Source organism: Narcine bancroftii, chromosome 3 (assembly GCF_036971445.1).
Source record: "Narcine bancroftii isolate sNarBan1 chromosome 3, sNarBan1.hap1, whole genome shotgun sequence".
NCBI classification, from domain to species: Eukaryota; Metazoa; Chordata; class Chondrichthyes; order Torpediniformes; family Narcinidae; genus Narcine; species Narcine bancroftii.
Window position 1 is genome coordinate 250168079 of NC_091471.1, and position 22796 is coordinate 250190874.

Below are 22796 nucleotides of genomic sequence, written 5' to 3' on the forward strand. Positions count from 1 at the left end.
AAGTTTAACATTACATATATTGAAAGAAGAGAAAACATGCAGCTGTTGTTGAAAATTTTCAATAAATATTTAGTTCGGCCCTCGACAGTGCAAGTTTTAAATTTTGGCCCTCCGTGAATTTGAGTTTGACACCCCTGCCTTAACCACAAGGGCCAAATCTAACCTACTATTAAATATTGACAAGGAACTGGCCTCAACTACTTCCTGTGGCAAAGAATTCCACAGATCCACCACCCTCTGAGAGAAGAAATTTTTCATCCCAGTCCTAAAAAAATTTCCCCCTTATCCTTAAACTGTGGCCCCTGGTTCTAGTTTTTCCACAGATTCGGGGTGAGGAGCCCACACAGGCTGCGATCTGTAGTCGAGGGATTCACACCGGGAGGCGCGCAGCCGGAGACTGTCTCAAGACTGGCTGAAGGGGCACCAGGGGATCGGAACTGGGAATGTGAGAGGGTGCTGATGGAATTCCAGTTCGTGCTTGAGGCTGGATTTGGACTGCAGCAGGGCTGGAGGCGAATCCAGACACATGGCAGCAGGGCTGGAGGCAAATCCACAGACACATGGCGACTCTTGAGGGGGAAGTCCCTTTGGCTTCTCATTCTGACTGTAAGAAGCGCTTCAGGCAATTTCTGTCAATGGCGAGTCTATTTTAGTGGCAGACTAAAGCGAATTTCGTGCAATATGGCACTTTTCAAATTACACAATAAATTTCCCAGAAGTTAAAACACAATGCTGGAGAAACTGTGCACTTTATATAGACACCTGTCTACATTTTGCTTACACCTTGATGAAGAGCTCAAGCCTGAAATTTTGGTTATATATTTCTACCTTTGCTACATAAAGAGCACTTAGACCCTCTGACTTTCTCCAATGTTTTTACTTTAAGGCAAGACAAGGAATTTTTTTTTGACCAACCTACATTGGGGCTACTGAGGGTAGGGCTTCAATCCTGATTGGCATTTAATTGACCAATAGAATCCCAGAGAATGTGACGTGTCGGGGTCAACTGACCAATCGGGTGCCCCTATGCTGGCATCGGTTTCGGCGGACGTGTCGGTGAAAAGGTGCGCATGTGCCATGAAGCCGCCAGTTATGTCGGCGACGATGACGGGAGGTGTAGCTGTGGAGAAGAAGCTGCTGCTGCTGCATCACAGGCCTTTCTTGATCGCCGTGAGCGGCGGCACCGCCAGTGGCAAAGTAGGTCACGGGATCGATGGAAGCGCTTTGAAGGGGGGGGGGGAGGGAGAATTAAGAAGCGGCGAAGCTTTCGGCAGGGAGGTTTGATAGCGCACCGCGTGTCATTTAGCACGCAGGCGCGATGTCCTGTCGGAGGGGGAGGGTGACGCATGCGCATTGTCCTCTGGGTGCTCTGCGCAAGTGTCGTGAGGTTTTGGACGGCATTTTTTTTGGAGGGGACGTAGACAGTCGTCTGACGTCATTCAGCTTAGATCTGGCGTTCCCTGAATGATTGATTCTGCATTCATCCAATTAAACCATTTATCCTCCATTACACCCTAATTGCACTTCACAGTGTCTGTGAGATCCAGTCCAGCAACTTACCAAGATTTATATTATCAGGACCAAATGCAATGTTTCCTTCCAAATTAGAACAGGGTGGTGCAGGCCCTTTGACCCTTAATGTGCCAAAATACAATGCTGGCATTCATTTCAAGAGGAACATAAGAGCATGAATACAATGCTGGGGATTTATGAGGCACTGGGTGACCTCACAGAGTAAAACGTGAAAATCTGCAGACACCGTGGTTGAAGTTAAAAATGCAAAGCTGGAGAAACTTAGCAGGTCAAACTGTGTCAAACAGAACTGACAATTTCGGCTTGAGCCCTTCAAGAAGGTATAACTTGGAATGTTGCGAGCAGTTTTTGGCTAATTTAAGAAAAGATGGAGAGGGTTCAGTAGGATGATATTGGGAATGAAAGAGAGTTATATAAGCATTTGACAGCTTGGACTGGACTTGTTGGAATTTAGGAGAAGTGGGGAAAGGGAGATCTTATTGGAACATGTTGAAAGGCATGGACAGAGTAGATGTAGAAAGGTGGGAGATTCTAGGACAAGAGGAGCAACTTCAGGATTGAAGGACATCTACTTAGAACAGAGATGCAGAGGAATTTCTTTAGCCAGAGGGTGGTAAATCTGTGGAATTTGTTGCAGCAGGCAGTTGTGGAAGCCAGGATGTTGGCAGAAATTGATAGGTTCCTGATTTGCCAGAACATCAAAGGTTATGGGCAATGGGGGTATGTGGGGAAAATGGATTCGCTCATGATTAAAACTTAATAGACTGAATGGGCTATTTCAGCTCCTATATCTTATGATCTTGTGGTCTATGGTCCTAGATATTCCTACCAAAAAAATACTAAACCCATCTTACCTCTTAACCTTCTATTTTTCTTTCATCCATGTTGCTGTCTTAAGAGTGTCCTTAATGCCTCTAATGTTTCAGTCTCCACCACCACCCACATTCCAGACAAAACACTGTGGTCTTTTTTTAAATTAGCCCTGATGTCTCCCTTAAACTTTTCTCCCTTCACTTTGTATAGATGTCCTCTGGTGTTTGCTATTCCTGCCCTGGGCAAAAGGCGATAGCTGTCCCCCTTATCTATGCCTCTCAGAATCTTGTAGACTTCAATTACGTCTCCACTCATCCTTCTTTGCTCCAAAGCTCCCAGCTCTATTCCTTGCCTCATGTCTTATTTTCCAAGCCAGGCAACATCCTGGTAAATCTCTGCACCCTCTCTGTAGCTTCCACATGTTTCCTTTAATGAGTGACCAGAACTGAACACACTTAAGTGTGGTCTTACCAGACATTTGTAGAGTTGTAACATGATATCTTGAATAATCCCCTTATTAATGAAGCCCACCATCCCATAAGACTTCTTAACTATCCTATTAACCTGCAAGGCAGCCTTGAGAGGTGTGTGGTCCCTCTGTTCTTCCATGGTGTTAAATAACCGACCATTAACCCTGTAATTGGCCTTCTGGTTTGACCTTTTCAGGCATAGGAGTGGTTCATTGTCTCCCTTCCCTTCACCCTGTAAGGTCTTTTCTAATCATGAACCTATCTACCTCTGCCTTAAATATTCCCAATGACCTGGCCTCTACAGCCATACACTGCAACAAATTCCACATATTCACCACCCTCTGGGTAAAGAAATTCCTCCTCATCACTGTTCTACAAAGACGTTCTTGGATTTTGAGGCTGTGCCCTCACCGTAGAAAACATCCTCTCCATGTCCACTTTATTTGATAGGTTTTAAACTCCAGCGAGTACAATCCCAGAGCCTTTAAATGCTCCTCATCACTCTTGTAAACCTCCTCTGAACCCCTCTGATGCCAACACACCCTTCCTTAGATATGGAGCCCAAAACTGCTCACAATATTCTCAGTGTGGATTGAACAATGCCTTAAAGCCTCAACATCGCATTCTTTTCTTTTTAAAATCTTTTTATTGATTTTAACATATTAGCATACATCATGAATGACGATTAAAAATGATTCAGTTGTATACCTTGACTAGAGGGAGGGAATAGATTAGTTCATTAGTTTTTTATTCTCTTTACTTTTTAAATATTTATTATTTTATTAAAACATTCCATTCTGACATGGTCACATAGATGATATTTATAATAACTTAATCTATTAATAAACAACTTGATATTGTTAAGCATATTTTCTTATTTACTTTTTTTTTAACCCTTCTGTATGTCTTTACTAGTATACAACTGATTTTATATTCTATCCCTCTCAAAATGAATGCTCAGATTCATTCATTTTAGTTGCCTTCCTTAGTGCTGACTACATACAGATTGACCTTTAGGGAGTCTTGCACAAGTCCCTCTGTACCTCTGATTTCTGAGTTCGTTGCCCATTTAGAAGATAGTGTATGCCTTTATTCCTCCACAAGCCATTTCCTTGCCAAATCTCCTAACCTGTCCAAGTAATTCTGAAGGCTTTATCAACATTCCCTGCCTCTCCTCCAATCTTGGTATCATCCGCAAACTAGGGCACAAACCTATCTAAACCATCATTGGCATTTAATATGAAGTCTGTCGTTGTTATTTCCACAAATTCCAACAGGTTTGTTAGGCAAGATTTCGTCTTCAGGAAACCAGCCAGTGAAGTCTGGTTAATAGCCTACTATTTCCTGTCTTTTAGCTTCCTCCTTTCTTAAAGAGTTGAGTGACATTTGCAATTGTCCAATCCTCCAGAACCATTGGAGCACCAAGGTTGGCGTAGCGGTCAACGCAATGTCTTTAGACTGCCAGCGATTGGGACCAGACCGGGGTTCGAATCCTGTGCTGTTTGTAGGTAGTTTGTGTGCCTGTGTCAGTGTGGGTTTTCTCTGGGGCTTTGGTTTCTTCCCACCATTCAAAATGTACTGGGGGTATAAATTGGGCAGCAAGGACTCATGGGCCAAAATGGCCTGTTATTGTGCTTTAGGTATAAATTTTAAAAAATTTTATTCCAGAATCTAGCGATTTCAAACAATTTCTTAGCTACCTCTTTCAAAACTCTGCAGTATAGTTCATTTGGTCTGGGTTATGTATCCACCTTTGGACTTTTCAACTTTCCTAGCATCTTCTCCTTGACACACAAACTTGTGTGGCACTGCTGATGTCTTCCACAGTAAAGACTTGCACAAAATACTTATTTGGTCTGCCATTTCTTTGTTCCCCATTACTATCTCCACCCTGTCATGTCCAGCAATCCAATGTCCACCTTTGCCTCTCTGGCTCTTTATGTACTGTCTTCACATGGAAATGCACTGCTGTTCCTGAAGGGATTTTCTCCCCACCTGCAGTAGTGTGGGAATAACTTCACAAAAGACTGCAATGGTTCAAGAAGTTGGCCTGCTTTCCCAAAGGCAGTAAATGCTGACTTCAGAGTGACATAATAAACCTGCTCATCCTTCACATTTTGGCCTCTGAATTGCGTGACTCTCAATTAACTGCTGGTTTGGTCACAACAAAAACAAATGTTAAGCCGAGTTCTGAGCAGCGTAATTGAAGATGATGGTTAACTCTGTACGATCACTATACTAATGACGAAGAGTAGAATGGGCAATATTATCTGGAATGGAATTGTCCTCGACTCAAAATGTAAAAAAAACGACTTGGATGAAGGGATTAGCGTAGCGGTTAGCATAACCTGTTGCAGCGCCAGCAACGGGGTGTGAATCCTGCGCTGTTTGTGAGGAGTTGGTTCATTCTTCCCGTGATCTGCGTGGGTTTCCTCTGGGTGCACCAGTTTCTTCCCACGTATCACAGGTTGTAGGTCAATTGGGTAATTGAGTGGCACAGGCTCGCGGGCCAAAAGGGGCTGTCCTGTGCTGTACGTTTAAATTTAAATTCAAGTTCCATGTTTGGTAAATGCCTGTGTATTGAGTGTTGATGACCGCTTAACTGGCAGTATGGTGTATTACATTTGGGATTTTGATAGGGTTCAAAGCCTTTGCTAAATCATTTTTTTAAATAATTTTTTAATTTTTCACACTGTGAACCATATCAACCAAAATGTATACAAATGTTTCTCATTAAATATACACAGTGGCATTTTCTCCCTTTTTTCTCCATCCTCCCTTCCCAGCCCCCTCCAAAACCAATAAATATTCAACATATACAATAAAACCATTAAACAATGTCATCACACAATGAAAAATAAACAAGAAAAATGTGTCATCTACTTTTACACACTGGATCAAGTCCTTTTGTCTTCTTACATTTTAGGGGGTGGAGGTCCGAGGCAAGTCCTCTCTGTTATGTTCCATGTATTGTTCCCAAATTTGTTCAAATAATGTGACTTTATTTTTTTAATTGTATATTATTTTTTCCAATGGAATACATTTATTCATTTCCATGTACCATTGCTGTATTCTCAGACTCTCTTCCATTTTCCAAGTTGACATTATACATTTTTTTGCTACTGCTAAGGCTATCATAATAAATCTTTTTTCCGTTTTATCCAATTTGAAGCCTAATTCCTTACTTCTATGTTACTTAGAAGAAAGATCTCTGGATTTTTTGGTATGTTATTTTTTGTGATTTTATTTAATAACTGATGTAGATCTTCCCAAAACTCTCTCACTTTCTCACATGCCCAAATTGCATGTACTGTTGTTCCCATTTCCTTCTTATAGCGAAAACATCTATCTGATAATGTTGGATCCCATTCTTTTAACTTTTGAGGCGTGATATATAACCTGTGTAACCAGTTATACTGTATCATGCGTAACCTTGTGTTTATTATATTCTTCATAGTTCCAGAACGTAACTTTTCCCGTGCTTAATTTTTTTATCTTTATGTTTAAATCCTTTTCCCACTTTTTAGGTTTATAGCTTATTTCATCATTTTCCTTATCTTGCAGCTTAATGTACATGTTCGTTATAAATCTTTTCATTATCAATGTGTCCGTAATCACATATTCAAAGCTGCTTCCTTCTGGTAATCTCAGTCTGTTTCCCAATTAAATAAGCTTTCACTTGATGATATGCAAACATTGTACCATGAGTTATTCCATATTTGTACTTCAACTGTTCAAATGTTAATAAATTATTTCCCAAAAAACCATTTTCTATTCTTTTGATTCCTTTTCCATTCTCTAAAGGAAAGGTTGTCTTGTTAAAGGGATTAGTTGATTTTACGTCAATAGTAATTTTGGTATTTGGTAATTTGTTTTTTTTTCCTTTCTAAGTGGATCTTCTTCCAAATATTAAGTAAATGATGCAATACTGGTGAGTTTTTATATTGCACCAGCTTTTCATCCCACTTATAAAGTATATGTTTCGCTACCCTATTTTATCTAGTTCTATCTTAGTCCAGTCTGGATTTTCCCTTGTCTGGTAAAAATCTGATAAATACCTTAATTGTGCTGCTCTATAATAATTTTTAAAGTTTGGTAACTGCAAACCACCTTGGTTGTACCTCTCTGTTAATTTATCTAACGCTACCCTTGGTTTCCCCCCTTTCCACAAGAATTTCCTTATTATTCTCTTTAGTTTTTTAAAGAATTTCTCTGTTAAGGGAATTGGCAACGATTGAAATAAGTATTGTATCCTTGTGAAGACATTCATTTTAATGCAGTTTACCCTCCCTATCAAAGTTGGTGGTAATTCTTTACAATGTTCTAAAACTTCCTGCAATTTCTTTATCAGTGGCTAATAATTTAGTTTGTACAGGTGACTTAAGTTATTATCTAACCTAATACCTAGGTATCAGATTGCTTGTGTTTGCCATTTAAATGGTGATTCTTTTTTAAATTCTGTATAATCCGCGTTACTCATTGGCATCACTTCACTTTTATTTGTATTGATCTTGTACCCCGATATTTCTCCATATTCCTTCAATTTCTTATGTAATTCTTTTATTGATATTTCTGGTTCTGTAAGTATACTATGATGTCATCTGCAAATAAACTAATTTTATTACTCCTTCTCCTTTATTTTTATCCCTTTTATTTTATTTTCTGTTCTTATCAGTTCTGCCACTGGTTCTATTGCTAAAGCGAACAATGAGGGGGATAATGGACATCCCTGTCTAGTTGACCTACTTAATTTAAATTGGTTTGATACATATTCATTTACTGTTATCTTTGCCAATGGTCCATTATATAATGCTTTAATCCAATTAATATATTTTTCTGGTAGATTGAGCCTCTGTAGTACTTTAAATAAATAATTCCATTCTATTCTGTCAAAGTATTTTTCTGTGTCTAAAGCAACAGCCACTATTGGCTTCTTATTTCCTTGAACTGCATGAATTAGATTAATAAGTTTACAGACATTATCCGCTGTTTGTCTTTTCTTTTTTTTAAACTTTATTTAAGATTTTATAACATGAATAACATATAGGATTACATTTTAAAAAAATTAAGAATAAAATAATAAAATTACAATACAGTATCAGTAATCTAAATAAACTATACCCTCCCCAATAATTATTACACATTAATAGCCCAACTCAAATTAGTCCAACCCCCCTTCCCCACCAAAATAAAGAGTGAAGAATTAATAAAGTTAATAATATATGTGAGAAAAAAAACCCACTTACAAAAAAAAACAAAAACATAACCGATTAAAAAAAAAAAATACTAACAAAAAGAAAAGTAATTAATACTAAGATATCAGACTTAAAAAACATATTTAAATCAAACTTAAATGCATATATTTAACAAACGGAGTTAAGATGAAACATATATTTAACTCAAACTTAATATAAAAAATTAGTAAAGTTAGTAACATTATCTATCAAAAATTCTTAAACAATAATCAATTCTTAAAAAAAATTGTAGCATGAAAAAAAATGAAAAAAAAACCTTTCCCTATAGAGATAAACCTTCACCAAATATCAACTAACTTCACATCTATCATCATATTAGACACATATTAGTACTCTTCCACCATTTTTCCCTTTTACTCTTGAATAGTTATCCAATAAAAGCTCCAATACCACATTTAAATATCCCCAATCATTACGTTAAAATTCAGATATCCAAATAATAAAAACACATCTACAACGAAATCTATATCTTCAACAAATGGAGCATAAACCACAAACAAAATTCAAGCCTCATTAAGAATTGTACAATTCAATTTATAACTTTCACCATTATTCCCTTCGTTCTATAACTAAAATAGCAAAATAATATACACCAGAATTGCCACTCCTTTCACCTTAATGTTAAAGAAAAAATATTTTTAAAAAACTTATCCATCCCATTCACATTTAAATTTCAGATATTCCTTATCTACTGAATAAACTTTACAAAAAAACAAATCAATTTTTTAGTTTTTTAAACAATCAAATACTTTCTTATGCTTTTTTTATATATTTAAACAAAAAAAAACCCCTTCACTCTTTAATCTAATAATACAAAAAAAAAGGAAAAAAAGGGTAGGAGGTTAAAAATACCCCCTCCCGTCTAAACCGCGCAATGCGGTAACTCCCAAAAAAAAATGGGTGTGAGGTAACTCACACGTAGCAGATGACTTTCAGGAAATAGTGCCTATCCAGTTCTCTCCCCCAACTCTCACTTCATCTTAAACTAACATCATCATTATTTAATATTCCTTTTTTTTAAAAAAAAACATTAGAAAAAAAAAAGGACAACTCTTCTTTAATCAGCTCCAACTGCCGAGTCACCATTACAACCATTCCTTCTTGGAGCACGGCTCTTTTCTTCCATCTCTTGTCTCCTTAGAGATCGCGGCGGACTATGTCTCTGTTGAAACTGAGTAATTGGCAGCTCTTGAGCAAATGCTATAGCTTCCTTTGGAGAATCGAAGAACTTTGGTTGGCAACCATCTTGGAAAACCTTCAAAACAGCTGGATATCTAAAGGTTGCCTTGTAACCTTTCTTCCACAACAACTCTTTAGCAGGAATGAATTCCCGTCATTGGAACATAACTTCTTGACTCAAATCCGCATAGAAGAAAACTCGATTATTTTGAATCATCAAGGGTGATTTTCTCTGTTGTGCATTTCTAATAGCCACTCGTCGTAATAATTCAAGCAACGAACCAAAACAGGTCTTGGACTTTGACCCGAAATAGGTCTTCTACGCAAAGCTCTATGAGCACTTTCCAGTATTATACCTTCCAGGAAATGTTCTTGACCCAGCACCTGCGGAATCCATTCAGTAAAAAAATTTTCTTGGGTGTGGTCCCTCCATACCTTCCGGCAAACCAATAATCTTTATATTGTTCCGTCTGGATTGGTTTTCCAAACAATCAATCTTTTTCACCAAATTTTTATTTTGAGTTTGTAAGTCTTCGACCATTTTGGTCACATCAAAAACTTGATCCCGTATTTCGTCTATATCTTCTTCACACGAATTAAATTTATCTCTCACTTCAAGCTTAAAAGCTCCAAACTCAGCCATCTATTGAGAATGTATTTTCACCAGAGTATTAAACCTAGTACCAAGTTCAGTCATAATCTTGGATAATCCCTGCATTGTATAAGATAATTTAGATTCAAGATTCACAAAAATCTTTTCAATTGGAAGAGATTTTGGCTCAACAGATTCCTGCTTCTTCTGCATAACCAAAGGATCTTCTGTTCCTTCCTTCATTCTGGTTGCCTTCCTTGTAGTATGACTGCGTGTGGAAACCCCAGCCACAGCCTCTCCAGCAATGACTGGAGGATGCTGGCCGGGGTTTTCCCCAGTCCATAATGTATTAAGTTCTCCCAGTACATCAAGTTGTATAGGTTCTTCTATCTCAAGAGGTGCAGTTTGCAGCGCCACCTCTACAGTTGACAAATGCCTTTGAGTAATTCTTTGTTCTAAAGGCTGTTTGGCGCCCTCTTTAGGGGGCTCTACCGATGTAACATAGAGCTCTACATCCGAACACTGTACCTCTCTCCTGGGATCCATTTCACGTTGAGTCCCGGTGTCTTTCCTGTAGGTAGGCTCCAAAACTTGAACTTTTGGAAAATGTAGTTTTTTGATGATCTATTGTCGTTTTGTTTTGCTCTTTTCCACCAATTGTACCATCATAAGTTAAATTAACAACACTGAAATTATCTAAACTTTTAAAGAATTTTAACGGGCATTTCTAGACAAAACAATAAGATAGAGTCAGGAGAGGACTGGAAGGCACGTCTGATCCTTACGCCATCTTGCCACGTCCCCGTCTTTTCTTAATAAATCCAGTTTGATCTTGTTTTACTATTTTTGGTACACAGTCAGCCAATCTGTTTGCTAATAATTTCGCTATTATCTTATAATCTGAATTAAGTAGAGATATTGGTCTATACGATGCTGATGTTAATGGATCCTTTTCCGTCTTTGGTATTACTGTAATTATTGCTGTCTTACATAAATCTGTCAAGTTTTGTGTTTCTTCTGTCTTGTTAATTACTTCCAGGAGAGGAGGAATTAATAACTCTTTAAATGTTTTATAAAATACTATTAGAAAGTCATCTTTTTTTTTTCTCTTTTTAAACTTTTATGTAAACACTTTCTTAGCCTAGATCACACACAATTTAACAAAGAGGATCAGGATCATCGACATCAGTGTTCTCAACTTCCTCATGGTGTTCCACTGGAGGAGTTTTAGGCCAAATAACCTCCATGTCACTCTGTAATGCCAAGGGGAGATGTTGCCTTCTTCAGGAATATGACCAGTGTTGTTTTTCTCATCTGCTTTTTCTTCATATTTGCGTCTGGTTACATCATGTTTTCCGATCGGGACTTTCTGAACTCTATGGAATCACGAATGATGTACATATAAGCGGTCGGACATTAAGCAGCTCATACCTGTATCATTTAAACTTGGTAACGAATAATGAATTCGTCGCCTATCTGCCTCAACTACTGTCCGATCCATATCGGCACATCCATTGGCACAGACTCTGAACTTCCCTGGATTTGAATGTGCTGTGGACCACTATTCTGCAAACGCTGTACTTGTGCCATGGTGTGCTGTGCATGGTGGATGGCTTGGCAAGCCAGGCTTGGAGTCTGTGTTGACTGGTTGTGGCTTATGTGCATAGTCATCTGTCCATTGTACCTGTTAAAAGAATAGCGTCCGCTGGAGAACCTCTCGACATAGTTGTTTTCAGTTTCCAATGACCTCGATATTGATGTCTATGAAGGGCACACTAATTTCATTTCTTCCTGCCGGTTGACTTTCCAGTTGCGGCCGTATTGTGAGTGTGTCGGAAATTCATCTTCTCCAGGCGTTTTATTGTTTGGCAGCTTTTTTAATATATCCTGTACTTACTCTATTTCAAATGATTTTATCAGTTTGTTTTGTTCCTCTTCTTGCAATTTCGGCAGTTCAGTTTTAGCTTAAAAACTCTTCTATTTTGTCTTCTTTCACCTCGTTCTCAGTTTGGTATAATTGTTCATGAAATTCCTTAAAATTCTCATTAATCTCTATTGCATTATATGTAATTTGTTTGTCCTTTTTCCTTGATGCCAATACAGTTCTTTTAGCTTGTTCTGTTTTAAGTTACCAGGCTAATATTTTGAGTTTTTTTTCTCCCAGTTCGTAATACTTTTGCTTTATTTTCATTATGTTCTTCTCCACTTTGTTCGTTTGTAATGTTTCGTATTTTATTTTTTTGTCCGCCAATTCTCTCTTTTTTGTTAGATCATCCCTTCTTACCAGTTCGTTTTCTGTACTTACTATCTCCCTTTCCAACTGCTCTATTTCCCAATAGTAGTTCTTTTTCATCTTAGTTACATAACCTATTATCTGCCCTCTAATGAAGGCTTTCATTACATCTCATAATATAAATTTGTATTTCACTGATTCTGTATTTATTTCAAAATATGTTTTAATTTGTTGTTCAATAAACTCTCTAAATTCCTGCCTTTTAAGTAGCATGGAGTTACAATAACTCCATCTATATGTTCTTGGTGGGATGTTCTCCAGTTCTATTGCTAATAACAGGGGTGAATGATCAATAGTAATCTATTATTCAGTTTTCCTAACTCTCCCTTGAATTTGGGCCGACAACAAAAACATATCAATCCTTGACTATGTTTTATGCCTACTTGAATAATATGAGTATTCCTTCTCTCTTGGGTGCTGCCTCCTGCATATATCCATAAGTTTCATTTCCTGCATTGATTTAACCATAAATTTGGCCATTTTATTATTTTTACTAGTCTTTTGTCCAGTTTTATCCAACATTGGATCCAAATTAAGGTTAAAATCCCCTCCTATCAATATATTTCCTTGTGTGTCTACAATCTTCAAAAAATATCCTGCATAAAATTTTGATCCTCCTCATTAGGTGCATATATATTGAGCAAATTCCAAAATTCTGAGTATATCTGACACTTTATCATTACATACCTCCCTGTTGGATCTATTATTTCCTTCTCTATTTTGATTGGTACATTTTAATTAATTAATATATCTACATCTGTAGCTTTTGAATTATATGATGCTGCCGCTATGTGTCCTACCCAGACTCTCTTTAATTTGTTATGTTCCACTTTAGTTAGATGTGTTTCCTGCACAAGTGCTATATCTATTTTTTATTTTTTCAGTAAATTTAATAGCCACTTCCTTTTAATTTGGTTATGTATTCCATTAATGTTTATAGTCATATAGTTCAACGTGGCCATTTCCTATCTTGTTTACACCTCATTTCTGCTTCCTGACCACCATCATCCCCCTTTTCCCCATTTTCATCTCTGTTTTCCCTTTTTAAACTCAATGTATGACAACACATTTAAAACATAAAATATTCCAACAACTCCCATATCCAATATTACTTTAACCCCTAATGCCACCTCCCCCCCCTCTCTGAGTTGCCCCTTATCCTTTGCTGGGCAACCACAATTTCCCTTTCCATTTGGATTGCGATCCCGCTCACAAGTGTCAACTGATTTCGTAGTGACGGTTATTCTCAACCCCCTCCCCCCCAAGAAAACACTTTTTTTTTACACATATATAATGTTCTCCCTTCCCCTTACTTCCTTCCTTCCCTTCTCGTTTACCTCTTTAGTTCTTTATATATACATTGTTTTTACATCTTTATTTATACATTATCGCTGTTCTTCATTCTTATTTACATCTTTTCATCTCTCCTTCTGTCCTGCAAATGCTCTGTGCAAGTTCTTGTGCTTCCTTTCGATCCGAGAACAGTTTTTTTTTGCTCCCTGGGGATAAATATTTTAAGCACAGCTGGATGTCTTAACACAAATTTATAACCTTTTTTTCCATAGGATCGATTTTGCTGTATTAAACTCCTTCCTCTTCTTTAAGAGTTCAAAACTTGTGTCTGGGTAAAAAAATATTTTTTGACCCTTGTATTCCAATGGTTTATTATCTTCTCTAATTTTATTCCCTGCCTGCTGCAGTATATTTTCTCTCGTGTGCTGTGTGTGCCCTTTCTATTTCCAATCCTTGCTGCATTTCTGTCGTTCCCAGAACCTTCGGGATCCATTCTTTTATAAATTCCTTCATATCTGTGCCGCCTTCATCTTCCTTCAGGCCCACTATTTTTATTATGTTGTTTTGCCTACTATAATTTTCCAACAAATCAATTTTCTGCTAACAACTCTTGTGTCTCTTTAATTTTTTTGTCTCTTTCTTCCAATATTCCTCTTAAGTCGTTTACTTCCATTTCTACAGCTGTTTCTCGTTCTTCCACATTTTCTACTCTTTTCCCTATTTCTGAAATGACTAGTTCTAAACTTTGCATTTTATCTTCTGTTTTCATTTTTATTTTAATTGCACTAAATTCTCATGACAACCATTCTTTTAATGCTCTCATTTGTTCTTCAAAAAAAGCTTTATCTATTTTGTCCATCTGTTTTACTTCTATCTGTCTCTCTCTCTCTCTCTGAAGATCTTGGTCTTCTTCCTCTTCTGTGTCTGTAGCTGTTTTTGTGTCTTCCTCTTTGTATCTGTCTCTTCTAGTTTTCCTGATGAGTTGCTTGTCTCACTTTGGGCCTCTTTTTGCTGGGCCTATTGCTGTTGGTCCTCTCCTTCTGAGCTGTTCATCTGTTGAGCCTCCCTCTGCTGTTCCTCTTGTCATTCACCCCTTCGACTTTCTTTCTCACCTGGTACTTCACTCCCTCTCCTGCCGCTTTTCTCATCTTCCAGCTGGGAGCCTTGGTGTCTGGCATCCCTCAGCTAGTTGCGCAGTGGTTGCCCGCTCCTCGGCTGAGCCCCCCTCCCATCAGTGTTTTCCTTTACCTTAGATTGCGCTCTTTTGTTTGGCTCAGAGAGCCATTTTTGCAGTCCAGCGGTCAGGAGGTTATGACTCCACAGGGCCGACACCAACCTTGGAGATCGGGCTTTATTCGCCACCATGGCTCCCTGCTCCTTCGTGCAGGTAAGGCCTTCTCCTTTCTTTTCCGGTGTCTTTTTTTTTCCCGTTTTTACTTTTTCCTTCTTAGGTGCCATCTTCTTTCTCTTCTCTGCAACTTCATCTTTTATTTCTTATATTTTGCATTTATTGAACTTTGTCTTTTCTTAACTTTTTTTCTTCTTTTCTGGAGAGGGCTGGTTTTACCCTCCTGGCCACTACTCCATCACGTGACTCCTCCCTACAGCCTTTGCTAAATCTGAGATGGTTTTCCTGGACTGCATAAGTAACTGACTCCAATATCCTGTGAGGAGTTTGCATTGGAAACTCTTGGTGTCTGGAATTAGAGCTGCTGAGGATTGTTTTTTTTTTTAACGTTTTCTTTCTTTTGTGCAGTCATCAGTATGTCATAAAATTGTTGAGCTGCTGGGACAGAATAAAATCGATCAAGACCAGAGGCAGGTGGTGATCCTGAGTCAGGACAGTTTCTACAAGGTGCTAACTACTGAGCAGAGAATCAAGGCCAGTAAAGGACAGTACAACTTCGATCATCCAGGTACTTTCTAGCATCGTGGATTAGGGGTGAAAAGGGGCACAAAATTTGGGAGGAGAGGTTTGAGGATGTGGGAGGGACAGTACCTGTGAGAGTTTTGCGGAGAGCTGTGTAGTTTGGTGGAAATGATGTTGCTCTTGGGGTGAGGGTTAAAGTTAAAGCCGTAGAGAAAGCAATAGGAAAGATTCCCTCTCTAAAACTGTTATATTAGCATCGTGACTGGGTTTTCAGGTCCTGCTGCTGTCTCCAGACTCTGACCATTATTGACTATGCCTTTCTGACATCCATAGATGCGTTTGACAATGACCTGATTCTCTGTACCCTCAAGGACATTATTGATGGACGGACGGTGCTGATTCCGGTCTACGACTTTGTTACACATTCACGGTTTGTATCAGAGTCGCCGTAATCGTTACACAAGCCTCAGATTCTGTAGAAATGGGATCGAGCTGAACGTAAGATGGTGTGTTCTGAGGACAAATGGGCTGGCTGACCTAGTGTTTTCAAGTGGAGTAATGGAAGATTTTGTGTTGCTTTCTCTCTGATTCTCAGGTGGGGAGGAGATTCACTTTGGAACGTGTCCGGCCCACTCGTGCTGCTGCGCTACTCTGCCTGTTTTGTTTATTTACTGGCACGCTCCCAGCAGAGCAATCCTATTTCCTCTTCATTTCCCCACACCACCCCCACCGCCTCCTGCTTATTTCCATGAAACTGCAATTGACCTTTCTCACAGATGCATCAATTTTCCTATGATGCTTTTGCTACTTCCCTACATTATGGGAACAACAGTAGCCAACCAACCTATGACTTATGGGAAGAAACTAGAAAGAAAACTATATAAACTTTGTGTAGACTACACTAGTGGTCAGCCCAGGTCCCTGAGGTGTGAGGTGGAAGCAATGAATACTGTACCACCTCACCTTGTTAACGTTGAACTTGATTCATTTCGGAGGAAGAGGAGTTTTGTTAGAATCTTGAATAATGCCCCCAGTTTGAGGGAACAAGGCTTTGTGCTCCCCAGCTGCAGGATTCCTTGAATGTTGAGGTGGGATGAATGGGCATTATGCTTGGGTGTGATGACCTCACTGTGGAATAGTCTAAACAGGAGAATTTGGGTTGGGGGTGGTATTTCCAGATTGGGATTGTAATAACTGCTGGCATGGGCAAAATGGAGATCTCCTCATTAGACACCCCAGCTTTTATACCCTGCTTCCCAGTGCTTTTCAAACTAAGACAAGATTTTAAAACATCAAATATTTACTGTATATATGTGTGTAACAGACAGATTTTGTGGACAAATTTTTAGGGTAAATTTTAGGGGGTTGACTATTACCTTTACTCAGGTGTGTGGGCAAGTGGACAGGACTGGGTAGTAAGTCTGCGTTCAAGGGATTGGGAGCTTGGATGGGACCTAGGCGAGAGACGCGGTTGGGGAGTCAGGAGGTCAGAAAGGAGGGCTGCTGGGAAGCCAAGAGTAGGGATGGATGGGTGGCTGGGGCCTAGGTGAGAGTCGGCAGACAGGATGTCGGAAGCTCTGGTGGACGGATGATTGGGGGATTGTGAGCTCAGATAGGCGAGAAATAGGGAAGGGTCAATTTTTACTCAGTATTGACTATTACACGATATTTGTAAATGGATGGATTGAGATGGATGCAGATAAAATGTCAAATACACTGGAGGTGCTCGGTGACGTACTGGTCCATTGATGATGGATAGACTGACAAGCTTCTTGTTGCAGGAAGCCAGAGATGATGCCAGTTTATCCTGCGGATGTGGTCCTTTTTGAGGGCATTCTGGTTTTCTATTCCCAGGAGATCAGGGATTTGTTCCACATGAAGCTCTTTGTTGATACAGATGCTGACACACGTCTTTCTCGCAGAGGTGAGAGGTCTGGGCTTGGGCCAAACTGTTGGCATTTGTGGGATGGGGATGGGCACCTGGGTCAAATTGGGTGATGGAGTCAGGGAAAGGTGTGTGGAGAAGGAGATAGCTTTGGACATTGGGATGGGTCTCCTCTGTTGAAAGAGATTCTGAGATGGGAGCAGGTAATGTTACCTTGGGAATTGATGTGTGGATAGGGTGGAGAGTAGCCAAATGGGTGGAGGAAAGATGGTTAACAAGTTGAGTTCATCAAAATAATCTGCAGATGCTGGAATGAAGGGCTCCGGTTATCTTTTCCATCCTATGGATGCTGGGTGATCTGCTGAGTTTCTCCAGCACATTTGTGTATTGTCCTCACAATTTAAATTCTCTTGTTTTGAATTTTATGATCCTGATTCTAGTCAGGTCCTAGGACTTTGAGAAAGGCCTCATGGCTTCTATCTCCTATGGATGCTGCGAAACCTGTTGAGTTCCTCCAGCATTTTTACTATTACATTGGACAACACATCTTTTCCAAAAAAGTTTTCTTTGTGGAAAAAAAAAGGGAATTATTAAGAGCCCCTTTCACACTTGCATCCCACTAAATTGGCTGTTCAGTGTCCTGGGAAAGGAAAGGGGGTTTGGCTTTTCACACTTGACCACTCCGAACTGGGACACTGAACACATTCACATTTGCAAGGAGCCATCCTCAGGGTTAGGACTCTTCTACCTTCTGGCGACATCATGACACATTGAGTGGTGAACCGGCCCTAAATCCTGATCAATGTATTATGATCCTGTATTTGAACAAAATTATGTTATAATTATGCATAATTAATTAAGCTTTATGTACAGCACAGTATGAGCCCTTCAGCTCTGTTGTGCTAACCTATATAAACCTTTATAAGGGATCGTGGGAAAGTTAGAGCAATAAATAGTAGTAGCGGACAATTTTTAAACAGGATGGGAAAGTTGGTAGCGCTTTAGGGCTTAATTTAAATAGCGTGGGAAAGTTTGTGGTGCCATTGCACACAATTTAAATAGTGTGGGAAGGTTGGTAGTGCTATCGCGAACAATTTATAAATACAGTGGGGAAAAAAGCGATGGTGGACCTGCCCTCCCAGAATTCCATAAGGTAGCGAAAGGGCTATATGCCCAGCTGCATACATGGAGCATTCATAGAGAGGTTTCTCTGTCACACGGCATTCTGGGAAGTCAGGTCCACCATTATTTTTTACCCCATGGTCTTTATAAATTTGTTGCTATTTATTTCCTCCCTCTCTCTTTCCCACTGCAACTTTCCCATTGGCAAAGTTTATACCTTAATTTTAGTCTTTTCTTCCTGCACTCACAAAAACTTGGGTCATTTCAATCCCAAAATGCAATTACCCCTTTCACACTGGTCTGATTGCAACTCTGGCGTTTGCAGATGCTGTAGATTGGACTAGGGGTTGAGGCTGTTGATCCCCGGTGTGAGATGATGTCATCTGATGCCTGTGTTGAGTTGATTTTGCTTTCACACCTGACACTTTAAAGGCCGATTGGTGTTTGATTCCTGGAATCACTTGCAAGAGTGAAAAGGGCTATAGACAACTTCAAGCTGAACACAAAGATAATTTCAGATTTTCTGTATCACATTGGAAGTTGGTGAAACATTAAATGAACTTTTATTGAATTTAACATGTTTAATTGCATAACAATGCTGACACATTGTGTTAGTTTATCTGACCTAAAAATGTTTTGCCGCTTGTTTTCATTTGTACTCAGCATCTGATGCGTCTCGTGTCAGTTTATAACAATAGTCAGCCAGCATTGATGGATTCCAGTTCCCCTGATACCACTTTCCCATGGTCGCAATGTCTCGGTGAAACCTTTCACAATGTGCGCCACTGACTGCACCAAGATCAGCAGGGAAGAAGTCCAATACAAAATGAATGTTCGATTTAATGTTGCACATCATGGTTTTGTATGCTTGAAGTAGACTTAAAATATGACAGGAAAGCACAAAAATGGGTTGTATCTGAAAAGATACATAATAGGAAATTTTTAAGATTTTTTTGTGATCAGCACCCCAAATCCACTCAAAAGTGTTCAAGAAGGAAACTCTTTGTTGTCCAGTGTAATCACAGCATCTGCAGACTTTCATATTTTACCCTAGGACTTTTTGCCTAATTCCTCACACCCTGGTTTCCCCCAAACTACTTTGTTTCTGGTCTCAGGGTGAGTGAGGGGCTGGATCCCTATTGCATCTGGAGCAGAAAGTATAGAATTGAGGAAGAGCACAGTCTGGGCCATGAAGTAGTTTACCTTCTTTCCAATTTCCTCACCTGTCCTGGTGCAGAGTTTGTGTAGCAAGCGTTTGAGCTTTTAATCCGTCTTTTATCTTCCATGTCTCAGTTTTGCGAGATATCAGTGAGAGGGGCCGTGACCTGGAGCAGATTTTGACACAGTACACTACATTCGTCAAGCCTGCCTTTGAGGAGTTCTGCCTTCCGGTAAGCGGGGGACACTGTGGGTTGTGGTACAGGGAATGGTCTGCAAGAGCATCTGGCCTGGAGGGAATGGAGGGTATTCCCCCTCCTGAGTGATTTGCATGCCTATTTGTGGTGATAATAATTCCTTGTTTTTTTTGGGGGGATTTAATTTACTTTCTCATCCGCAGACTAAGAAATACGCTGATGTCATTATTCCCCGGGGAGTGGAAAATCTTGGTGAGTTCAGAAGTTGGCCTGAGCAACTTGATGGTTAGTTGGTACATTAAAATGTGATGCATGGTTGGGGGGGGGGGGTTGTTTTGGTGCAAATCCAAGTGACGTACAGGCTTGGGTTCACTCTGAAGCTGGTGGATGTACACTAGAACCTTTTATTTTCTCTCTCTATGCAGTTGCCATCAATCTGATTGTACAGCACATTCAGGATATCTTGGCAGGAGGCCTATCCAAGCGCAATGGCTGTGTGAATGGACACACCATTCTGCACTCTCGTCACGCCTCGGAATCCAGCACCCGACCACATTGACCCTGAGCATCCTTGCCATCCGCATCCTCGCACTCCGAGTCTCCCTATGTGGATGGTTTTGCTCCTTCTGCTCCTCACGACAAGGTCTCATTTTACTGTGTCCCATTGCCTCTAATAGCTGTTGGCAGCGAGTCTGCAGGAACATGAACATTGCAATGTATCTGGTTGGGCTGTACTGTCTAAACTTTGAGATGGAGGACATATTGATCCTTGGGCTTCTGTTGACTTTTTGTTTTCCATAGCATTTTAGTTTGGGGAGAGTAGGTCTGTGGTTAAGTCACACCCATTCTCGTTTTCTGGGACGCCTAACTAAAAATTTGTGGCCATTGTTGCATAATTTGAAGTGCCACAGCCCAGTTGATTAGCTGTATGATGGGATTTGAGCTATTACACTACCCTGAATATGATGCCTGCACTCAGTCAACTGACTTTAGCAACTTACCAGCTTGCTTGAAGCAAGTCACCAGTGCTTGAGGAGACCATTAAACCAATCTTGCACTGTGCTGTGAAAGAATTGTGTCACATAAACTGTCCCCGTGAGGTAGAATGCATCCAGTGTTATAGTTGAGCTTTGGGCACCCACTTGCATCCCAACAGCACTTCCAATCCCCACTGCAAGATGCAATAATTTCCAACCACTCATTTACGTTAGATATGGTGTCCTGAAATGTATTCACTACTCCCTCGTGAGTATCGGATAGTCAAAGTGAAATAATCTTTATGCTCTAGCTTCCATTTTGGAAAATCAGTCCAGTTATGACTGGCTAAAATCTGACATTTGTTCCCCCACCCAAGCCTCGTTTTGCATCTCCCCTGATTGCTAGAGGTACTGGATTCTGCTGCTGCACGTTTACCTTGACCCTCGTAGGTGCCCAAAGGGCTTTTTCTATTCAGACTGGGCAGTGTTGGCAAGAGGCATTAGGCTGAGCCTGGTTCTTGCCAATTGAGATTCTCTAAGCAGTTAGCAGGATTTACCTCTCACTGATTCAACCTTTTTCTGCGGCCTTTGCGCTATCTGGATAAATCCACAAAGGTACTGGGGGATCCCAGCTGCATCAACTGAATAAAATGCTGTTGATGGTTTAATGTGTGGAATTTTCAGAGGCTGGGACTTGGGATTCTTCCCTCTCCCAGAACTCGTAAGTGAAGGCTTTTAATGTTACCTATCACTTGCTGTTCACTGGCCATTGTTACAGTCCCACCATCCAGAGGCTCAGTGGCATTTGCGTAGCAGGTGGAAAAAAATGTGTGCGTGAGGCAATAATTGCTGATGGTCAGGTCCCTGAATCTGTCCTGGGTCTTGTTGTGAAAGATGCTGTGAGGAGAATGTTGGGTTTAAATGTTGAGATTTGGAAGGTGTTTAAAAATGAAACCAAATTTGGCAGGAATCTGCTAATGGATCACACAAGCTGTTACTGGAATTCTGTCCTCTTGTCCCAGAAAGGCCTTGAGTGGTGGGACAGGGAGAAATAAGAAAAGGATTTTGAGGAGTGGTCATTGTATAATCTACCCATGGTGTCTGCTGTATTATTTTGTGCTTACTGGGGAAAGTGGCGATAATTAACAAAAATAAAGCTGGAACTATTGGAGAGAAACTGCCAAAGACATTTAGTTGGAATGTAGTATTTCAGACCTCAAGATAAATCACACTGATTTCTCTGTCCTGACGGGTGTTTTAACTTTCAAGTCAAATGCAGTGCTGTGAGTTGAGGCGTTGGGCTTGAACCAAACCGGCACTAACTCGAGCTTGTCCGCCGCTCGCCGCCTGTCCATTCCTTCGTTGTTTTTTCCTGCAGTTCAAGGATGTTTCTAAATTGTACTGTCTGACTTCACTGTTCTAAATCCAACACTGGCATGGGTGAAGTGTAATAAGTGAACATCACTACCCCAGGCATCCACCAGTTGCCTGGATTCCAGCTTGCCTTTCCTGTAACATTGCCATGTCTTGACTGTGTGGGGCGATATGGGATGTACAAAGCTGAGCTGTGGAGATTTCACAGGATGTTTTCTTTCTCTTCCCCCACCCCCCCCCAACAGCTAATTCTTGCTCTGTTCACTATTCTGCTGCCTGATGCTGATCAGCAGTCTTGCACTTAATGCCTATTACTTGAAGTCTGTTGAATTAAATTGATGTTTAAGGATGTGGTAAGTACTACTGAACAACAAGGTGAAAAGACCAATGTTTTGTGATTTTGGGCAGCTACTCGCAGGAAGTATGAATTTTTGTTCATTTCCATCAGATGTTTATTTTTAGTATATGTATATAACTGAAAAGGAATTTATAAGTGTCCAATAAAGATTAAGGCCTGGAACACTGATGACGTCTACTTGTTGATGGACTCCCTCTGAGTGCTACTCAAGGCATAATTTGTGCTACTGATTCTCCATATTGTGCGCACACAAACCCCGCTACACACCGCTTCAAGCAAAGCAAAGTACAGTTGCTGGGATTTGGAAAACTGTTGACCATTTCCTGCTTCAGTTACCGTGAGCGCTGATTAAAAATGCAGAAATTTCTCAGTGGATTTGAACTTGTTGAAGCTGTCAAGGATTTTTTATCTAAATGTCGATCCTGAC

General features: G+C 40.0%; 1 protein-coding gene across 1 annotated transcript; it reads left to right on the top strand.

Moving 5' to 3' along the window:
* Positions 1 to 995: 995 nt before the first annotated feature.
* Positions 996 to 22537, top strand: LOC138758518 (uridine-cytidine kinase 2-like). Its single transcript, XM_069927534.1, has 7 exons — positions 996 to 1197; positions 15185 to 15344; positions 15632 to 15728; positions 17080 to 17222; positions 19599 to 19696; positions 19864 to 19912; positions 20086 to 22537. The coding sequence occupies exons 1-7, from the start codon at positions 1027 to 1029 to the stop codon at positions 20217 to 20219; spliced, it is 852 nt and encodes a 283-aa protein (XP_069783635.1). The 5' UTR covers positions 996 to 1026; the 3' UTR covers positions 20220 to 22537.
* Positions 22538 to 22796: the final 259 nt, after the last annotated feature.